At 44.8% G+C, this 20,061-nt stretch overlaps 1 protein-coding gene across 7 annotated transcripts in view; it reads right to left on the bottom strand.

Annotated features, from left to right (window-relative positions):
- FAM81A (family with sequence similarity 81 member A) overlaps positions 1-20,061 on the bottom strand; it is a 49,849-nt gene that overhangs the window by 23,536 nt on the left and 6,252 nt on the right. For 5 of the 7 annotated variants that reach the window (XR_014519246.1, XM_083475914.1, XM_083475915.1 and 2 more), the window contains 3 exons: positions 8,201-8,270; positions 5,353-5,626; positions 3,727-3,845 (listed from right to left, as the gene is read on the bottom strand). Coding sequence is in view for 6 of the 7 variants with exons in the window: in XM_083475914.1 (XP_083332040.1) it covers positions 3,727-3,845; positions 5,353-5,626; positions 8,201-8,270 (463 nt within the window). In the remaining variant the exon portion in view is untranslated. Of the gene's footprint in view, positions 1-3,726; positions 3,846-5,352; positions 5,627-8,200; positions 8,271-8,605; positions 8,743-20,061 lie in introns of those variants that run through there. The other 2 variants (XM_083475916.1, XM_083475917.1) reach the window with 2 other exon arrangements.

Genomic DNA, 20,061 nt, shown 5'->3' with positions numbered 1-20,061 from the left:
AGCATGTCTACTGCCATCCTAAACACACTTAGCCCCACTGAGCACAGTGGAGCTTACTTCTGAGTAAACAGATGTAGGATTGTGCTACACACATTAAGGTTTGCCTGTTCTATTCCTACAAGTAAAAAAATGCGATTTTTTTTAAAAAAAAATTACTCAAGCACTTTTTAACACCTCCTGTTTTGAATATGTTTCCCAACATCTGATTTCGACTCATAGAAAGAATGATCAGTTTGCAAACCTTTGAAAGGATCTAGATTTGAAAAACAGCAGCGGCAGGCAGGCTCAGCAGCAACAAAAGCAATCGGAAAGAGCTGGTTTTCAGTGCTAGATAGTTTGCTTTGCTAGTAAACAGTATAATCTTGACAAACCAGAGTGAGTGTCTAAAATAAACTATAAAATTATGGCACAGTGCTGTCTTCCAGATCTCAAAGGGGTAAAGGGAGGGCTTCTTCCACTGTGTAGCTGAAAAGCCTTTTTTAAATCTCTGACAGTTCTAAGAAGCGGCTGCATAATGTGAAAAAACTCACTGTTCTATTACTCCTGCCAAAGCTGTGCCAAACAACACGCCTCGCGCTCTGTGAGGAAGGCACAGAAAAGATGTTTTGAAGTAAGGTGGGCCCTCCCTGGCCTCCGTCGCAGCATGATGTGCCTCTTTGAACAGCCTGTTCCAGTGCAACAGAGGATGGTCAGTGTGATCCTCCAGAGTTCCTGGCACAGCTTTGAAAGGGGATTAGTCAGATTTGCGGGGGATCAGTCAGTCCATCCATGGCTAGCAATGAGAGCTGCATGAAACTTCCACATTCAGAGGCAGTCGAACATTCAGAGCCAGTTATGGGGGATAGAAAGCAATAGCAGGAGAATGTGACCTCTCTCTGCCCACAGCTCAGCTGTGTTGCATACGCTGGAGTCAGTGGCAGGACATACTGCAAGAGCAACCAAAGTGGCAAATGTTTTTAGGGTGCCAGTGAAGAAGCATGCAGCTCAAGAGGTGTGGCTCAACACCCTCTGCTAAGCTGCAGATTCAGGAGCTTGGGGGGGGGGGCTGAGCTAGGAACCCTTCGCCTGTGGGGCATGCAAGCTGAAAAGCCTCTCACGGGCATTGCAAAGTGTGCTGTGCTGTTACTGGGACATTGGATGTTTTGAGGGTCTTGAGTTCCCAGTGAATGCTCTGCAACTGGTCCCACCTGCAAAGGATCCTGGACTATGCTCCTCAGGTCTTACACTGCCATTATTCGGAGCAACAAAACATCCTGAGAGTGGTCACGTGGCTAGCCTTTGCTCATGTTCACACAACACTGCAAGCCATAAACCGTGCCCATTTGATTTCCTCCTGGCTTGTGCTGAGAGTAAACAAACCATTATCCCTGGCTTGGTCTTACATCCCAGCCTTGACAGTGTACTCTGAGGAAGCTCTGCAGAGACTCATCAACCATTTTGCCCAAGCCTGCATGGAGTTTGGCCTTCTGCCCCGCAAGCTCAGTGTCGCTTTGCAAGACTTGCAAAAACGATGCGGGGTGCCGCAAGTAGGTGTGCACCCTGGCCCCTGCAAGCTCAGCGCTGCTTTTGTGAGTGGCATTGGGCTTGCAGGAGCCAGGGTGCAACAGCTCACAACGGGGCAGGGCGCTGTGATGTGCCCCCCAAAGTGCACCCAGGGTGACGGCCCCCTCAGCCCCTCCCCACACTATGCCACTGAGCACTCCACACAAATCAACATTGGTTACCACATTCTTTAGGTGGTAGATGATTTTGTCTACTTAAGCTCCACCATAACCAGCAACCTCTCAACTGACACTGAGCAGGACAAGCTGTGGCAATGCAGTTGTGGCACTGGCTCAGCTCTCCAAAAGAGTATGTGAGAATGTGAAGCTAACAACCAATACCAAGATGAAGATCTACCAGGTTTGTGTGTTGAACACGCTGCTTTATGGAAGTGAGTTGTGGGTAACTTACAACACTCAGGAGTGATGCCTAAACACTTTCCACATGTGCTGCGTCGGGAAGATTTTGGGCATCAAATGTCAGGACAGAGTCTCAAACAAAGATGTGCTCTCTCAAGCCCACATTCCCAGCATGCTCACACTCCTGTCTCAGCAACATCTACGCTGACTTGGTCATGTCCACAACTTGAAGATGGCAGGACCCCCAAGGATGTGCTCTATGGGGAGCTGGCTTCAAGTACCAGGCCCACTGGCAGACCACTTTTGCATTACAAAGATGTCTGCAAATGTGACATGAAGGCTGGCAGCATTAATCGTGCCATGTGGGAATCCCTTGCAGATAACTGCAGCACCTGGAGATAATCAGTCTGATTGTGTGTCCACAGCAGTGACCAAAGGAGGAATGACTCCTGGGAGGAGCAAAGAAAGAAAAAATGCCATCATGCACCAGCATCAGCACAACTGGATGCCTTCAACTGCCCCAGCAGCAACAAAACATGTCACTCTCATATTGGTCTCTACAGCCACAGCAGGTGCTATAACTCTCCAATGGTCTGACTTCACCCCCAAAGGCACACTCTTCCATTGTCTCCCGAGACAGGCAGATGCCAACAACAACACTGACTTACATTATAAATGAGCAGCAGCAACAACTGAGTCGCAGGGAAACACAGAAAAAGTTTTGCAACCATAATCAAATCTCTCTCTCTGCCCCATCTTTGTTATAAAGAGATCTGAAACTGGCCTTGAGCATGGCAGTGGAGAGCCAGTGAATAGCTCAGACCCCCCAGGTGGGTGTGTTTTTGGTTCACAACCGTGTTTTCACAGAATCTTGTACAAAGAAGCATCATCTGCCATGCTGCAAGATACCCCAAGTTCTACCTCCAAAGGGCAGCAGCCTGCTTTTTCTGACTCACAACAATACACATCCCTGATCACTGGTACAATTACACCTACAATTTTTCAAAGAATATGATGACACCTATAAGGAAGAAAACAATAACTAGCTTTCAGAAACACCTGACAGTTCAATGTGCAGAAGCAGTATGCTTCAGTATGCTATTTTTGCTTTCCTTGTGTGGGAGAGCAAATGATCAACAAATTGTCATGGACAGGGAATTTTGCCGATTGCTCCCTTCAGTCAACCGGTCTTCAGCTGCTGAGCTGTGACCCAAAGGCAGTCATTCCCCATCAGTATTGCCACCATTTTCTCATTGTCCTCTTTAAAGTGGGGAAGGCAAAAAGATAGTGGAGAGAAAACGAGAAACAGACCTCCACTAAAGACTTTGCCTGAGTCATTGTTTTGAAAATGCTGGTCTTTTTCTGTGAAGAACTGAATGTTTTAGGCTGGGATGAAGCCTTTGCAAAACACCCTGTTGATTACTATGGGTGTTGTGCATGACTGGAGAGGAACCATAACACAAGTGCGTAGAATCTGCAGCAGCCTTCCCCAATCTGGGGACCTCCAGATATTTTGGACTATAGCTCCGATCAGCACCAGTCAGCACAGCTGTATGATGTGAGAGCTGATGGGAGTTGTAGTCCAAAACGTTTGGAGGTCCTCAGGCTGGGTAAGGCTGATCTACATATTATATTCAGTCCCAAAGCATACAAAGCTTTGCAGAAGCAGCTGCTTCTCTGGTTTGCTTCAGTGCCAGAGAATGTTGTTCACTCTCTTACTGGCTGTGGTTGCAAGTATGGCTGATTCTGCCTGCCCACCTCCCCACAAAACCCCAGAAATCTGCTTTAGCTGCTAGAGAAATAACAACAACAAAGAAAAAATTACCTTGTAACCCGACCTCTGAGATCTCCCAGACCAGATAACTGACGCATCTCAAGGCTCTTCAGTGTTGAATTCGTTCCATAACTGAGGTTATCCCTGACACGGATCTGTTCTTGTAGAGCCTATAATTGCAGAGGAGTGAAATGGGCGACTCCCCTCTTAAGTGTGTGGTGCAGAGAGGCTGATGGAGTGTGTCAGCTCTCAAGAGTCCTTCACACATGCTCCAGTTGCCCTGGGGTTTGACCTCAGGACCCATAATTCCCATGCACATTCATGCATCTCCCCAAATCTCTTATCAGAGACCATGCTGGCTGGGGCTGATGGGAACTGTAGTCCAAAAACTACTTGGGCACCAGGGTTAGATGGAAGGCATGGAGAATGGACCTATCACTGGCAGTTTTGTTGCTATTCAGAGGCACTCTGCTGCTACATACCAACTGCAAAGGGAGGGTGCTCCCTTCATGTTAAGCTTGTGGGCTACTCAGAGGTACCTGGTTGGCCACTGTGGCAAGGAAGATGCTGGATGAGAGAGGCCTTTAGTATGCCTCTTATTATGTGCTGACTGTGTATACATGTTGTTGACACATGGAGAAAGACACGCATGATCAATCCCATCAACCTGGCTTGTAAAAGAACCACACAGTCAACCCCACCAATGTGATTGCATTATTTGCCCATATATCACAGCCAGTTGGGGTTGCTTCACCGACAAGTGGTGTGTGTATGGGGGGCGGTCCTTTGTGATTGTGGATGAAAAACCAGAAGGTGGTAATTATGCATCTCAGATATTTTGATTAATTAAAAACAAGTAGACTGCAATGTACCTTAGTGGGGATGGTAATTATCCCAGACTAATTAACACTGTGTGTAAATGTGTGATCTTATGTGTGTGGTACTCATGTGCTCTCAAATAGAACTGTAAAGAATTTGTCCCAGTTCTTCCTGTAAATAAGCCTGCACCAAAGCCTAAGGGCAGGTACATGAAACAATTGCATGTTTCTTCCCTCTTTATGTCCTAAGTACATAGCAGGAGCCTCCCTGGATCAGACCAATGGCCCATATAATCCAGCATCCTGAGGCCAAGCAGATGCCCATTATGGGATGCCCACAAGCAGGTCCCGAGTGCAACAGCAGTGCTCTCCCCACCTCTGCATCAGTCTCTGCTTTCCTCTGTGCATAAATTGAGACTGTAGGTTCTTTGGCAGCAGCGAACTGTCTACTTGTACACTATAAAGCACTAGGCACGTGGATGGCACTAAACAAGCAATAAATAATAATTTATTTCCAACATTTGTTTTCTCTTGATTAAAAGGGAAACATGAAGAAGGGCTGCAGATTCTTAGGTTTGAACCACCTGTGTGGTGTAACTGTTAGTGTTGGATAATGACCTGTAAGGCCTGGGTTCAAATTTCCATGTAGCTCACAGGGTGACAATGAGCTAATCACTGTCTTTCAGTCTCACAGGGCTGTTGTTAGGATAAAAATGGGGAGGGGAGAACCATCTATGCCACGTAGAGCTCCTTGGAGGGAAAGGTGGCATATAAACATAATAAATTTTAAAAAGACACCTTCAGAAATTTTAAAATGGGAAGACTGGGTACACCACACCACCAGAGAATTACCACTGACCTCAATGTCCCGGTTCAGCTGCCTGACGATGGCTGTGATGTTGCGGATGTGCTCCTCCAAGAGCTGCCTGGCCAGCCGGTCCCCTCCGCCTTTGTTCTGCATCCTATGCAGCGTGCAAACAATGTCTTCCTTGATGCGAAAAGCGTGTTCCACAAGGGCAGCTGTCGTCTTCTCATGGCTGAGAATCCTGTCTTCTAGCTGGTCCACGAGTCTCGCTGACCCAAGAGGAATGGCCGTCAGAGCTTGGCTGTGGAGGGGGATGTTCCGGATTCGTCTAAAAGAAGGAAGTGATGGAGATCCTTGGTTTTATGGAGCAAGTACTTATCCAACACCCCGCTTATTTCTACAATATCTTATCCTCTCCTCCTCCAAGGAGGTCAATAGAACGCCTTCTGCCAATGACACCATGAGGCAGGTCAGTCTGAGAGACAGTGACTGGCCCAGGGTCACCCAGTGAACACAGAGTGAGTGAGGATTTGAACCTGGCTCTTGCCATACTTAGCACAGCACTCTAACCATTACACTACACTGCTCAAGCCATTATAATTAACTGTCTATTGTGCACCAGAATCAGCCAGGATGTGCATTGGTCTGTGTATTGTGCAGCATTGTTGTGAGCCATGAGAGGAGCAGGATTATGCTCCCAAGGACCAGAAGGGATCCACACACCTGGTAGTGAATCAGTTCCCCTCATCCAGACTGGTGAAAATTGATTTTGGGTCAGGCTCAGATCTTCACCTCAGCAAGAGCCAAATTCTGGCCTTGCCTGTGTGGCTTTTAGTCTCTCCAAGCATCAGTTCTTGTTCCTCTTCTGTCTCCATGTGTGCCGGCCAGTTGTAAGAACCTAAGAAGAGCCTCCTGGGTCTGGCAGAAAGTGGCCCATGTAGTCCAGGACCCGATTCTCACATTGACCAACCAGATGCCTCTGGAAAAGTCACAAGCAGGAGCTGAGCACATCAGCACCCGCCCCTCCCATGGTTTTCTAAACTGGATTCAGAACCATAAATGCCTCTGATGATAGAGACAGAGCAGAACCATGTTGGCTAGTAGCCATTAATAGCTTTCTCCAACATGAATTTGTCTAATCCTCTATTATACACATCTATCATGTCACCTCTTATTTGCCTTTTCTCTAAACCAAACCCCCCCAAATACTGCAACCTTTCCTCATATGGGAGTTGTCCCATCCCCTTGATCATTTTGGCTGCTTTTATCCCATGTTTCCTATCCACTTGCTCTGCAGCCAAATGCATCCTTGGCCTAGTCCTCCTTTGAATACAGCTCTGTGCTCAGATCTTGGCCTGCTACTGATTCCACTGCCTGATGGGCATTGGAGCTTTTGTGGCTCTTAGGAAGTGTCCTACCAGAGACAAGATTAGGGCTGGATGATATCTGGTTTTCAACATTGTGATACATCACCAACTAAACATTGTGATATACAGTGGTAGTGGTAAAGGTAAAGGTACCCCTACCCGTACGGGCCAGTCTTGACAGACTCTAGGGTTGTGCGCTCATCTCACTCTAAAGGCCGGGAGCCAGCGCTGTCCGAAGACACTTCCGGGTCACGTGGCCAGCGTGACAAGCTGCATCTGGCGAGCCAGCGCAGCACACGGAAACGCCGTTTACCTTCCCGCCAGTAATGGTCCCTATTTATCTACTTGCACCCGGGGGTGCTTTCGAACTGCTAGGTTGGCAGGCGCTGGGACCGAGCAACGGGAGCGCACCCCGCCGCGGGGATTCGAACCGCCGACCTTTCGATCGGCAAGCCCTAGGCGCTGAGGCTTTTACCCACAGCGCCACCCGCGTCCCTCATATACAGTGGTACCTCGGGTTAAGTACTTAATTCGTTCCAGAGGTCCATACTTAACCTGAAACTGTTCTTAACCTGAAGCACCACTTTAGCTAATGGGACCTCCGCGCCGCCGGAGCACAATTTCTGTTCTCATCCTGAAGCAAAGTTCTTAACCTGAAGCACTATTTCTGGGTTAGCAGAGTCTGTAACCTGAAGCGTATGTAACCTGAAGCGTATGTAACCCGAGGTACCACTGTATCACGATGTCTGAAATAAGGATGGAGCTATGTAGAGGCATAGGCTGGCAGCACGGTTTCCCCCACATTGTAATTCCTGCATAGCACACACACAAACACACACATCATGATTTGTGATGTATTGGCAGGTCAAAAATTATGAAACCGATATCACAATATGGACTTCAAACCGGTTTTGGATGATATATCAATATATCTCCCAGCCCTAAACAAGATCCATTGAACCCCGCATCCTCCTTCCCACATCAGCCAATCAGGAAGAAGCCTACAAGGAGAGCTGCTCCCTAGCAGCTGTTCCCTAGCAATGGCTGCTCCCTAGCAATGGGCAAAAGTATTTGGGTCCAAACAGGCAAAACCTCTTTTGGCCCCTCTCACACTCAGCTGAGCTAAACCTGAAAATGCACCATAGTGGGGAAACATGAACCCTATGTGTTTCCTGACATGCACTGAACCTGGGATGTTCTGCAAGCAAAGAACCTGTCCTTTTGCCCCTGAGATTTGTCCTGACCCTGTAAGAGCTCCATGGAAGGATGGGCATAGAGTAAATGGGCCTTCCTCACCAAATGTTGTTTGACCTCCAACTCCCATTATTCCCAGCAAGCACATTCAATGGTTGGCAGTGATGCAAGCTGGAGTCCAGCAACACATGGAGGGGGCTACCGGGTCTGGGAAACCTTCAATAAATAAATATTTCAAATCACACACACACACACACACACACACACACACACACACACACACACCTCACACACCCTCTGCCACACCACCAAAGCCAGTTCCCTCACATGCCTCAGAATACCTTTCAGTTGGGCCGAGTGTGGAGAATATTGGGCTTCGCTGTGCCATCCTCTCTTTCCAAGAATTTATGCCTGTTGGGGAAACAACAACACAACATGACTGAAGCAGTTAAATTAATCATCTGTTTATAGCTGGCACAGAACAGCCACTTCACGCCAGCAATGCCACTGTTGGAGGGCACTTTTGGAATCTGCACAGCCAAGACAGCACAATGCTTCCCCATGGAGAAGGCAGTGGCTTGTGGAGGCTCCCATGATTATCTGAAATGTGGGTTGGGCAGAAGCAAAACACATGGGAGTCACACACGGGCCAAGACCCCTGGCATTGCACCAAAGAGGCTTAGGCCTACACTATCAGGAGCACATGAGGACACTGTTCCCATATTGAACATGCAGGTAAAGCTTACCTGTGTGCAGAGGTCCAAAAGAGGATGTGTTAGGCCCTGGTACTCTGATGGAATACAGGAAGGCCTGCTAATATTGAGTCAGGAGTGGGCCCATGTCCTGATGGGCAGCCCTGGTTCTCTAGGATTTTGGGGTAGGGTATCTCCCAGCCCTAGCTGGAGGTGCTGCTAGGGACTGAAATGAGGAGCTTCTGCCTGCAAAGAAGTATGCTCCCCCTGAGCAACAGCCCATTTACTGGGAAATAGATTGAGCTAGGACTATATATAACATGGCCAGTCCACTTCCAGAATCTCAGCCAGAGCAATTGCAGAATCATTGCAGGACCTCCTAGTTTGGGCTGGTGTCCCAGGGCAGAGAGTCTGAGAGATCCAGAGGGTGGCAACACACAAACGGGCCTTTTCTGCAGTGGCTCCCCGCCTGTGGAATGTTCTCCCCAGGGAGGTTCGCCTGGAGCCTTCATTATACACCTTTAAGCGCCAGGCAAAAACGTTCCTCTTTAACCAGGCTTTGGGTTGATTTGATTGACATATTATGCCCTTTTAAAATGTGTTGGGTGGTGGTGGTTGTTTTTTAATTATTTGAGTATGCATTTTGAGGTTTTATATTCTGATGTTATCCTGTGACCTGCAGGTATAGGGCAGTATATAAATTCAGTAAATAAAACAATAAAAAACATACTGGGGAATGTCTTGTGTAGCTATCCTTGCAGTGTTTGCCTCTATTTATTTATTTTTAATCTATATGCTTTAGAGCTGTCACCAGATGAAATAAATCTTAGTGAATTGCTTGTATGAGTTTGATTCATCGATAGGTTACAATAAACACAATAAACACAATTATTTTGGAGGCAAGACACATGTTTCCTTTGTTTTTGAGGATGCTGAGAGGCCTTGAAAGGAAGGGAGAAGATGGTGGTGGCAGAGATGGGCCCAGCCAGGCAGAGGAGACACCTCACCTTCCCCCTCCGCCACCACTAACTTCTCCTTCCTCTGTGCCTCTGGGACCACCTTCACACCACACATTTAAAGTGCTATGAATACCACTGAAACAGTCATGGCTTCCCTCAAAGAATTCTGGGAGCTGTAGTCTGTTAAGAGTGCTGAGAGTTGTTCAGAGACCCCTATTCCCCCCACAGAGCTACAATTCTCAGAGTGGCTTAACTGTCAATCTCTCTTCACAGGGAACTCTAGAACTGGAACTCTGTAAGGGAAATATGGGCCTCCTCACAACTCTCAGAACGCTTAACAAACTACAGCTCCCAGAATTCTTGAGGGGAAGCCATGTTGATTCAAAGTAGTACAGTGGTGCCTCGCAAGACGAAATTAATTCGTTCCGCAAGTTTTTTCTTCTTGCGAGTTTTTCGTCTTGCGAAGCACGGTTTCCCATAGGAATGCATTGAAAATCAATTAATGCGTTCCTATGGAAACCGCTTGCCAGGCTGGCGGTGCGGAGAAGGGCTTTTCTCCCCACCGCAAGCCTTCAGGACAGGTACAGGAACAGAGGGGAAGGGGAGCAGCGCTTCTCCTCTGTTCCCGGGGCTTGCGGTGGGAGGAGGGTTTTTCCTCCCCACCGCCAACATTCAGAACAGCATTCTGAATGTTGGCGGTGGGAAGGAAAACCCTCCTCCCACCCCAAGTCTTCAGGAAAGCCTTCCGAAGCTGGGCGGCGGGAGAAGGTGTCCCCGCCCCGCCGCCCGGCTTCGGAGCTTCGTTCCGATGCCGGGCGGCGGGAGAAGGCGTCCCCCCCCCCCCGCCTAGCATCGGAGCTTCGTTCCGATGCCGGGCGGCGGGAGAAGGCGTTCCCCCCTGCCCGCCCGGCATCGGAGCTTCGTTCCGATGCCGGGCGGCGGGAGAAGGCGTCCCCCCCCCGCCCGGCATCGGAGCTTCGTTCTGATGCCGGGCGGCGGGAGAAGGCGTCCCCCCCCCCGCCCGGCATCGGAGCTTCGTTCCGATGCCGGGCGGCGGGAGGAGGCGTCCCCCCCCCGCCCGGCATCGGAGCTTCGTTCCGATGCCGGGCGGCGGGAGGAGGCGTCCCCCCCCCGCCCGGTATCGGAGCTTTGTTCCGATGCCGGGCGGTGGGAGGAGGTCCGAGGACAGTGGGGAAGACGCGCTGCGCTTCCCCGCTGTCCCGGAGATTTCCCTATGGGCTTTCGTCTTGCGAAGCAAGCCCATAGGGAAATTCGTTTTGCGAAGCGCCTCCAAAACGGAAAACCCTTTCGTCTAGCGGGTTTTCCGTCTTGCGAGGCGTTCGTCTTGCGGGGTACCACTGTATCATTGTGCTTTAAAAGTATGGTGTGAATTTGGTCAGAGTTGAGGGACCCAGTAGCAGGGGAGGGGAGGAAGAGAACAGCTCCAGCACTGCTCTACAGCGCTGTGTGATTAAGAAGTTTAAAATAATATATATATTTTAAACGTCCCATCCCATAGGCTGATGCCAAGCCTTTTGAAAGTGACTTCTGGCCCTTTTCTATCTCTTTGGCTTTTGTTTTGATTTTGCACCCCTTTCCCAAGCCCATGTTCCTTTCTTGCCCGCTGGTCAGAAGCTACTGCCCAGACACCTTCCTGGAAAATGTACAGATCTTACTCTCCCTCTGATCGACCATAGGTTCCCATTCCAGCCTACTTTCTTTCTGCCTCTCAGCCAACTTTCATGAGACTGTAGAGAAGGAAACCAAGAAAGAGAAATAAATGGGAGGGGATCTGATGGAGCAACAGAAAGATGGAGAACCCTCTGCAAGTGACCAGCGTGGACCCCTAGAGACAGACTCCTGGCTGTCCCCCAGCAGCCTGCTGGGTGGGGAAGAGAGGGAGGAAAAAGGAGGTAGCTCAAACCACTTTTTGTCCTGGCCCCATCTACCACCTAAACACCTCACATTGTTCCCCTGCATCTGTTTTAGATTGCAAGCCTCTTGAGGACAGGGACCTTTCATACCCATTCATTGTAAAGCACCCAGACGGCACTCTGCAAATCATCATAATTATAACAAAGGCTCATTTCATTCCAGCACAATAACCTGCAATATAAAATTAAACCAGACTCTGGCCCTCGCTGCTTTGCTTTCTGAATGGAATTCACAAAGATTAGTCAGTCACCAAGGCCGGCTACCAAAAAAGAAAAGAAAAGCCATACTGGAGTCCCACTTGCCACCTCAGAGGCCATTTGCTCTGAGGCTGATCTCACATGCTCTGAAAACACTGGAACACCCACTGAAACCTGGCAGGATGTGCCATCAGGAGGACTGCTTGGGGATTACTGATTAAACATGATGCAATATGGTGCGCAGATGGAAAGGGAACAGAGGGGTTATTTCGATGGAAGTGTCAGCTTTGCAGAGAAAAAACCCCCACAAGGGATATCCTGCAAAACATCACAAGATACTGCTTGTCTATTAACCAAGGCCATGTTTCCCAAGCACTGCATGGAAAAGAGAGACTTGCTCAAAATGATACCACCTCTCTTGGAGAGAGCTTTTGAAAATAGAACTGCTCCCATGTCTGTAGGAACACCATATACATTAGATGAAATTGCCTGTTGCCTGTCAGCCCCCATCCCACAAGCTGTTGACTAAGATTCTGGGGATGCCATGGAATTCTCCAGATGCTTAGGGGAGAGGTATCAGCAACAGACTGCCAACAGGCAGTGCTGCTTATGAGAGATGAGTGAGAGGTTCTTTGCTAGACAGGAGAAAAAGATAGCTAGCCTATTGAACTTGGAGGGGTTTGACTTAAGATACGGTTGGCATGCGTACTTATGGTATGACAAAGTTAAAGTACATAGAGCATGGGTAGGTAAACTAAGGCCCAGGGGCTGGATCTGGCCCAATCACCTTCTAAATCCGGCCCGCGGATGGTCCGGGGATCAGCATGTTTTTACATGAGTAGAATGTGTCCTTTTATTTAAAATGCATCTCTGGGTTTTTTGTGGGGCATAGGAATTCATTCACCCCCCCCAAAAAAAAATATAGTCTGGCCCCTCACAAGGTCTGAGGGACAGTGGACTGGCCCCCTGCTGAAAAAGTTTGCTGACCCCTGACAGAGAGGGTTCCTAAATCATATAGTAAGGAGGCGTTTATACAGTTTGGATAAGGTATAAGGACCTTTTAGAAAGGAAAACGCCACGATGGTTATCACCTGTGGAATTATATATTTTTTATTTTCCTGGCTAATAAATTAAAAATGGCCTCACAAAAGAAGTATCTGGCATTGACACCTGGCCAATCAAGGAAAGGCTTTATCCAAGAGGGAGAACCAAAGATGACCTTGTGGAGGTAATGATGGACATGCGGAAAGATCTTCAAAGCCACACCAAAGTGGTAGGTGAATTATCAACAGAAATAAAGGCTCTTGCAAGTAAAACAAGTAATTTGGAGAAAACAGTGCAAACTCTTCAAGATGCAGTCCAAATAAATAAAGAGGAAAATAAAGAAATAATGAAGGAACAGGAAAAGATGCTAGAGGAAGTTGTGGCAGCCAGAGCAACTCAGGAATTAACGGTGGATAATTTGGGGTTAATTGAATTAAGGCAAAAAACGATGTTTTTGAGATTCAGATCTATTCATCAGCAATCAGATGTAGTAATAAGGGATAAAATAACCGAGGCACTTGCATCTTTGCTTGAGATGCAACAACAGGACGTGGATACAGCTATTGATTGTGCATTCAGGGTTAAATTTCCATATGCTAAGAAGAAAATCTTTCCAGGGACTGTCTGGTCCTTTTTAATTCTAGAAGTATCAAAGACAGAGTGCTCCAGACATATTATGAGAAAGGTATTGAAATAGATGATGAAAGGATTTGACGGTAATTTTAAAAGACATTCCAGTAAAACTGTTGAAAAGAGAGAGGATTACAATTTTTTGACAGAGGCCCTTAAAAAGATAAAATTCCACTTCAGACGGGAATGACCTGAAGGGATTTCCTATTATAATGAAGGTAAAAAATAGAGGTGTGTAGAACCAGTGAAAGCACATGCCTTTGTAATGCCTTCGTGGTGAGATTTTGGAATTGAGCATGGAGAATAAGAAGAAGAGAAGGAAGAAGAGGAGGATAAACAGTAAAGAGGGAAGGGGGTAGAAGGAAAACTGGAACTGTCAAAAAATGTGTGTGTGCGTGTGTATAAATAAGATATACCGCAATTTTCACTCTATAACACGCACATTTTTTCTCCTAAAAAGTAAGGGGAAATGTCTGTGCGTGTTATTGAGCAAATGTGTGGTCCCTGGAGCCGACTGGCCCGAGTGCAGGGGCAAAAATCAGATCACGCGTCACGGAGGAGGGAAGGCTGCAGAAGCGAGGCTGCTGCTTTCCTGCATTCTGCCTCAGGGTCTTACTGCCCACCCGCTTCTGTTTTTGGTTGCTGTGTTTGTTCAAACGCAACAAAGAGCAGGGAAATCCCCTGACCTCCTGGCAAGCAGAGGGGAAAGGAAAGGATCGCATCCTTCCTTCTAATTCCTTCCTAGTCACACTGCGCGCAGGCTCCAGCCCACCCGGCTCAGGTTCCGTCAGCTAGGAGTGCAGCCGACAGCCATCACCTCCTCCTCTCCATGCTCCGGTGCTGCTGCGTCCAGCATTCTAGGGACTCGCAGGCAGCCGGACAACATGCAGGTGGGTGGGAGAGAGAGAGAGAGAGAGGGCTGGCTTGGGTGGGTGGGTGGAAACTTTTGCCTTCCTTTCCTCCCTCCCGTTAAACCTCTCTCCTGCATTGTTAGCCAGCTGCTTCTCCGCACACCCCTCTCGTGCTCCTTGTCCCTTCTGTGTTTTTCCTTCCCTCCAAACTTAAAACGTGGTTACAAAGCACGGATCCACATGGATCCTCAGGATCTTTGCATTGGGTCACCCCAAATTCACCACCAGATCACATTACATGTCCATGGCTACAGCCTGCACCAAAAAAATCACGCACCCACTGTTGCCTGGGGCCACAATGGTGGAAAAACGTGGTTACAAAGCACAGATCCACATGGATTCTCAGGATTTTTGCATTGGGCTACCCCAAACTCACCGTCAAATCACATGTCTGTGGCCACAGCATGAAGCACAAAAATGATACATCCACTGTTTCATTCAGAATTTTTTTTTCTTGTTTTCCTCCTCTAAAAACTATGTACGTGTTATGGTCAGGTGCGTGTTATAGAGCGAAAAATACGGTAATAGAATATGGATCTTATCTTTATTTCATAGAATGTAAATGGACTAAATAGTGAAATGAAAATGAATAAAATAGTGCATATATTGTCAAAGTAGAAATTAGACATCATTTGCTTGCAGGACACACATATAAAAAGACAACATAGAAAATACTAATAAATAAATATTTATAAATAAATAACAAATAAAGGTCTGGGGCAAGAGTTTATCTCTTCTGATAAAACCAAAAAGGGAGGGGTAATTATGTACGTTAACCCCAAACTAGATCCTAAATTCATCTTTAAAGGTGAGGAAGGCAGAATGATGGTTATTGAAGTGAGACTAGATGGAGAACCAATTACTGTAGTCGGAATTTATGCCCCCAATGAACGGAAAACTGATTAAAAAACAAACAAACTGGAAGAGAAATTGTTTGATTTGTGTGATAGTAAAATAATAATGATGAGTGATTTTAATTGTGTCATTTCCCTTGACCTAGATAGAACGGTATGGAAAACAGATTCAAAATAAGGGAAATTGCCAAATGCCTTTTTTGATATGGTGTCCAATTTTGACTTAACTGACCTATGGAGACTTAAGCATCCATTAGAACACAAATTTACTTTTTTCTCAAATGCAAACAGAATACACCTTTTATTGGCTTTGAAAGAGTTAACAACTAGGGTAAAAAAGGTAGAAATTCAACCTAAGATATTATCCAATCACAATGGCATCTTTATGACAATAACAGGAGGGAAATGTTCTTCATTTAGGTGGAAGGTAAATGATGTGGTATTGCAAAATAAACAAATTATGAGTAAGGGGCAACACTCCCTTACAAGAAATTTTTTTACCTCAATCTAAATAAAGAAACAGATTTAATTGTAGTATGGGATGCCAGTAAGGCAGTGGTGAGAGGTTTCCTAATTCAACAAAATACTTTTCAAAAAAAGAGAAAGGGGAAAAAAGAAGCAGGACATATTAGATGCCTTATTGAATAAGGAGAAGTTAGTTGCAAAACCAAAGGATAAAGATGTGCGTCAAGCAATGAAAATACTGCAAGCACAATTTTCGCTGTTAGTTAATCAAGAGATTGAGATGAAAATTAAATTAATGAAACAGAATTTTTTTGAATTTGCTAACAAACCACGTAAATTGTTAGCATGTCAACTCAAAAAAGAAAGAAAAAATAGCACAATAAATAATATTGTAGATGAGGATAAGCATTTGACTAGCTGAAAAGAGATAAGGAAAGCATTTGAAAAATATTATATTTCATTATATTGTTGTGAGAAAAAGGACTTTAAGAAAATGGACTCTTATTTAAGTGACTGTAACATACCCAGAGTATCTAAGGAAAACTGGCAAATTTTGAATGCACCCAAATCGATATCGGAATTGCAAATGGCAATAAACTGAATAAATATGGGAAAAGCACCGGGGCCAGATGGACTTACAGCCATTTTTTTATTAAAAGTTTCAGGATATACTTATACAGTGGTACCTTGGGTTAAGAACTTAATTCGTTCTGGAGGTCCGTTCTTAACCTGAAACTGTTCTTAACCTGAGGTAACACTTTAGCTAATGGGGCCTCCCGCTGCCGCTGTGCCGCCGCCACACAATTTCTGTTCTCATCCTGAAGCAAAGTTCTTAACCCAAGGAACTATTTCTGGGTTAGCAGAGTCTACTGCTGTAGAACCACTTAAGGACACCTTGAAGGGAATTTTGGTGACAGGAGTAGTTCCAGCTTCATGGAAAGATGCATTGTTACTTTGATCCACAAATAAGACAGTGACCTAACAAAAACTAAAAATTACAGACCTATTTCATTATTGAATTGTGACTACAAACAATTTGCTACAATATTGGCTAATAGATTGAAACAGACATTGACTGAGTCAGTCCACAGAGACCAGGCTGGGTTTTTACCTGGCCAACAAATGAAAGAAATGTAATTAATTTAATAGCGTACATGGAAGTAAGAAATTAAAAACAGGCTGCGTTAATCTTCCTAGATGCAGATAAAGCTTTTGACAACATTTCATGGTCATTTATGATTAAGGTTTTAGAGAAAATGGAAATAGGTAATTCTTTCCTAGGAGGAATTAAAACAATCTATACTGATCAATCTGCAAATATAGTAATAAATTATATTATTTCAGACAAATGCCAAATAGAAAAAGGAACGAGACAAGGCTGTCCCTGTTTGTTATGACATTATAAATACTGCTTCAGAATATAACGAGAAAAGGGGAAATTAAAGGTTTTGAGGTGGGACGTAGAGTCTATAAATTAAGGGCATTTGCTGATGATGTGGTGTTGACACTAGAACAACCTTTGGAGAGCGTTCTCTAAGCATTAGAATAAATTTAAAGGTTTGGAGAAGTGGTGGGTTTCAAAATAAACTCAAATAAAACCAAAATGTTGGTTAAAACATGGATGAGCAGTCAAATTTTTTTTTAGAAAAGATGTCTGGTTTAAAAATAGGCAAAAAATTAAGTATTTAGGAATCTGGCTGACAGTAAGAAAGCTCAACCTATTTGAAAATAATTATATTAAATTGTGGAAAGAGGTTAAGAAAGAGTTGGAGATATGGGGTAGAATGAAATTCTCCCTGTTAGATAGAATTTCAGCCATTAAAATGAATATACTCCCTAGGACGCTGATTTTATTCCAATCAATCCTGATTGTAAATCATTCAAGCTGCTTCAAAGAATGGGAAAAAGATGTCTCTAAATTTATCTGGCAAGGGGAGAAGCCAAGAATAAAATATTTTGTATCCTGACAGATACAAAAGAAAGAGGAGGCTTTGCCCTGCCAGATTTGCAATTGTATTATGAGGGAGGTTGTTTGCATAGGTTAAAAGAATGGATTGTATTGGACAATGCAAACATCTTAGATTTAGAGGGTCATGATTTAAAATTTGGCTGACATGTATGTATTTGGTATGGGAAGGCTAAAACCTATGAGTTTAATGAACCACATTCTTAGGAAGAATCTATACAGAGTCTGGGGAAAATATATAAATATGCTGGAAAGAAAAACACCTTTATGGCTATCTCACATCAAAGCAATTACAATTAATAGAGTTAATATGGATAGACAATGGGCATCTTATAGGGAACTGCTGGATTTTACGGGGGGTGGGGGGTGGAACCCAAACTGAAATCAATGGAAAACTTAAGGAGTCAAGTTATAGATTGGTTGCAATATCACCAAATACACATGTTTAAATTAGATAGAAAGAATGGATTTATGGACTAAAGTTCACAATTCAAAAAAGAACACTTACAAAATGATAAACTTCTGTCTAAAATGTATAATTTTTTAAATAGAATGGGAAACAAAAGATGAGCTTGTTAAAGTTTCAGTGACACACTGGGCAATAGATATAGGACACAATATACATCTTAACCTCTGGGAGAAACTTTGGGAAAGTGACCTGAAATTTACTGCATGTTATTAATTGAAAGAGAATTATTTGAAAATGATCCATAGATTGTATTTAACTCTGAGTAGTTACAGATAGGTAGCCGTGTTGGTCTGCCATAGTCAAAATAAAAAAATTCCTTCCAGTAGCACCTTAAAGACCAACTAAGTTAGTTCTTGGTATGAGCTTTCGTGTGCATGCACACTTCTTCAGATACACTGAAACAGAAGTTGCCAGATCCTTCTATATAGTGAGAAGGTGGGGAGGGGTATTACTCAGAAGGGTGGTGGGAATGGGTGATTGGCAGATAGCTGAATGAGCCTGTTGATGACTCTTAACGACTGCAATAAGTCTTACAGGAAAAGGCAAGGGGTGAGAAGGTGAAAAATGTCTTAGTCATGTATAATGAGATAAGAATCCAATGTCTCTGTTCAGACCAGGTTTCTCCATGGTTTTAAGTTTGGTAATGAGCTGCAATTCAGCAGCTTCTCTTTCCAGTCTATTTCTGAAATTCCTTTGTAGTAAAACAGCTACTTTGAGATCTTGTATAGAATGTCCTGGGAGATTGAAGTGTTCTCCTACTGGTTTCTCTGTTTTGTGATTCTTGATGTCTGATTTATGTCCGTTTATTCTTTGGCGTAAGGTTTGGCCTGTTTGTCCAATATAGAGAGCTGAAGGACACTGTTGGCATTTGATGGCATACACAATGTTAGACGATGAGCAATTAAATAGTCCCGAGATGGTATGTGTGATGTTGTTGGGGCCAGTAATGGTGTTGTCCGGGTGTATGTGGCAGCAAAGTTGGCATCTGGGTTTATTGCAGGCTCTGGTGCCAGTGTCCGTGTTAAGTCTGGTTGTAGTATTATTGTGGGTTAGGAGTTGTTTAAGATTGGGTGGCTGTCTGTAGGCAATGAAAGGTCTTCCTCCCAGAGCTTGAGAAAGAGAACTGTCATTGTCCAGGAGAGGTTGTAGGTCTCTGATGATGCGTTGTACTGTTTTAACTTGGGAGCTGTATGTGATGACTAGAGGTGTTCTGTTATTTTCTTTTTTGGGTCTGTCTTGCAGCAAGTTCTCTCTGGGTACCAGTCTGGCTCTGTTGATCTGCTGTCCAACTTCATCTGCTGGGTATTTTAGTTCTAAAAAAGTTTGCTGTAGATCTCTTAGGTGAGAGTCTCTGTCTGTAGAATTGGAACAGATGCGGCTGTAACGTAGTGCCTGGCTATATACAATGGACTGTTTGGTATGTTTGGGATGGTAGCTAGAGGCATGTAGATATGTTTGTCGGTCAGTTGGTTTACGGTATAAGGTGGTGTCTATGCGCCCATCCTGTATTTTTATAGTAGTGTCCAAAAAATGTATTTCTTGCATAGATTGATTCATTGTTAGGTTGATTGTGGGGTGAAAATCATTAAATTTCTGGTGAAAGGTGTCCAGGGTCTGTTGACCATGTGTCCAGATGATAAAAATATCGTCAATGTATCGCAGGTACAAGAGAGGTTTGAGTGGGTAGGAGTTTAGGAAACGTTGTTCTAAATCTGCCATGAAGATGTTGGCATACTGTGGGGCCATGCGGGTGCCCATTGCTGTGCCGTTGATCTGAAGGAACAGGTTTGATTTTCCATATTTATTGAAAATATGGAAAATAAATGTATAAAGCTGAAAACAGTGGCATCAATAAGATAAATTCAACAGAGTAAATAATTTTTGCTGTAAAAGTGGAAAACTGATTTGAATGGTTAAAGTAAAATATGCAGGAATGTATGATAAGTAAAATGAACCATGGAAGGAGAAGAAGGGAAGTCATTGTATATTTTAAAAATTGTAAAATGTTTATTTTGAAATGTAAAACTGACAACTTAATAAAAAAAATTTTTTTATATATAAATCCCGCAAAAATAGACTG

The sequence above is a fragment of the Podarcis liolepis genome (assembly GCF_965112155.1).
Source record: "Podarcis liolepis genome assembly, chromosome: 14".
Lineage (NCBI taxonomy): Eukaryota > Metazoa > Chordata > Lepidosauria > Squamata > Lacertidae > Podarcis > Podarcis liolepis.
Note: the sequence above shows the minus strand (reverse complement) of the source record. Positions and strands in the feature narration are given on the sequence as shown.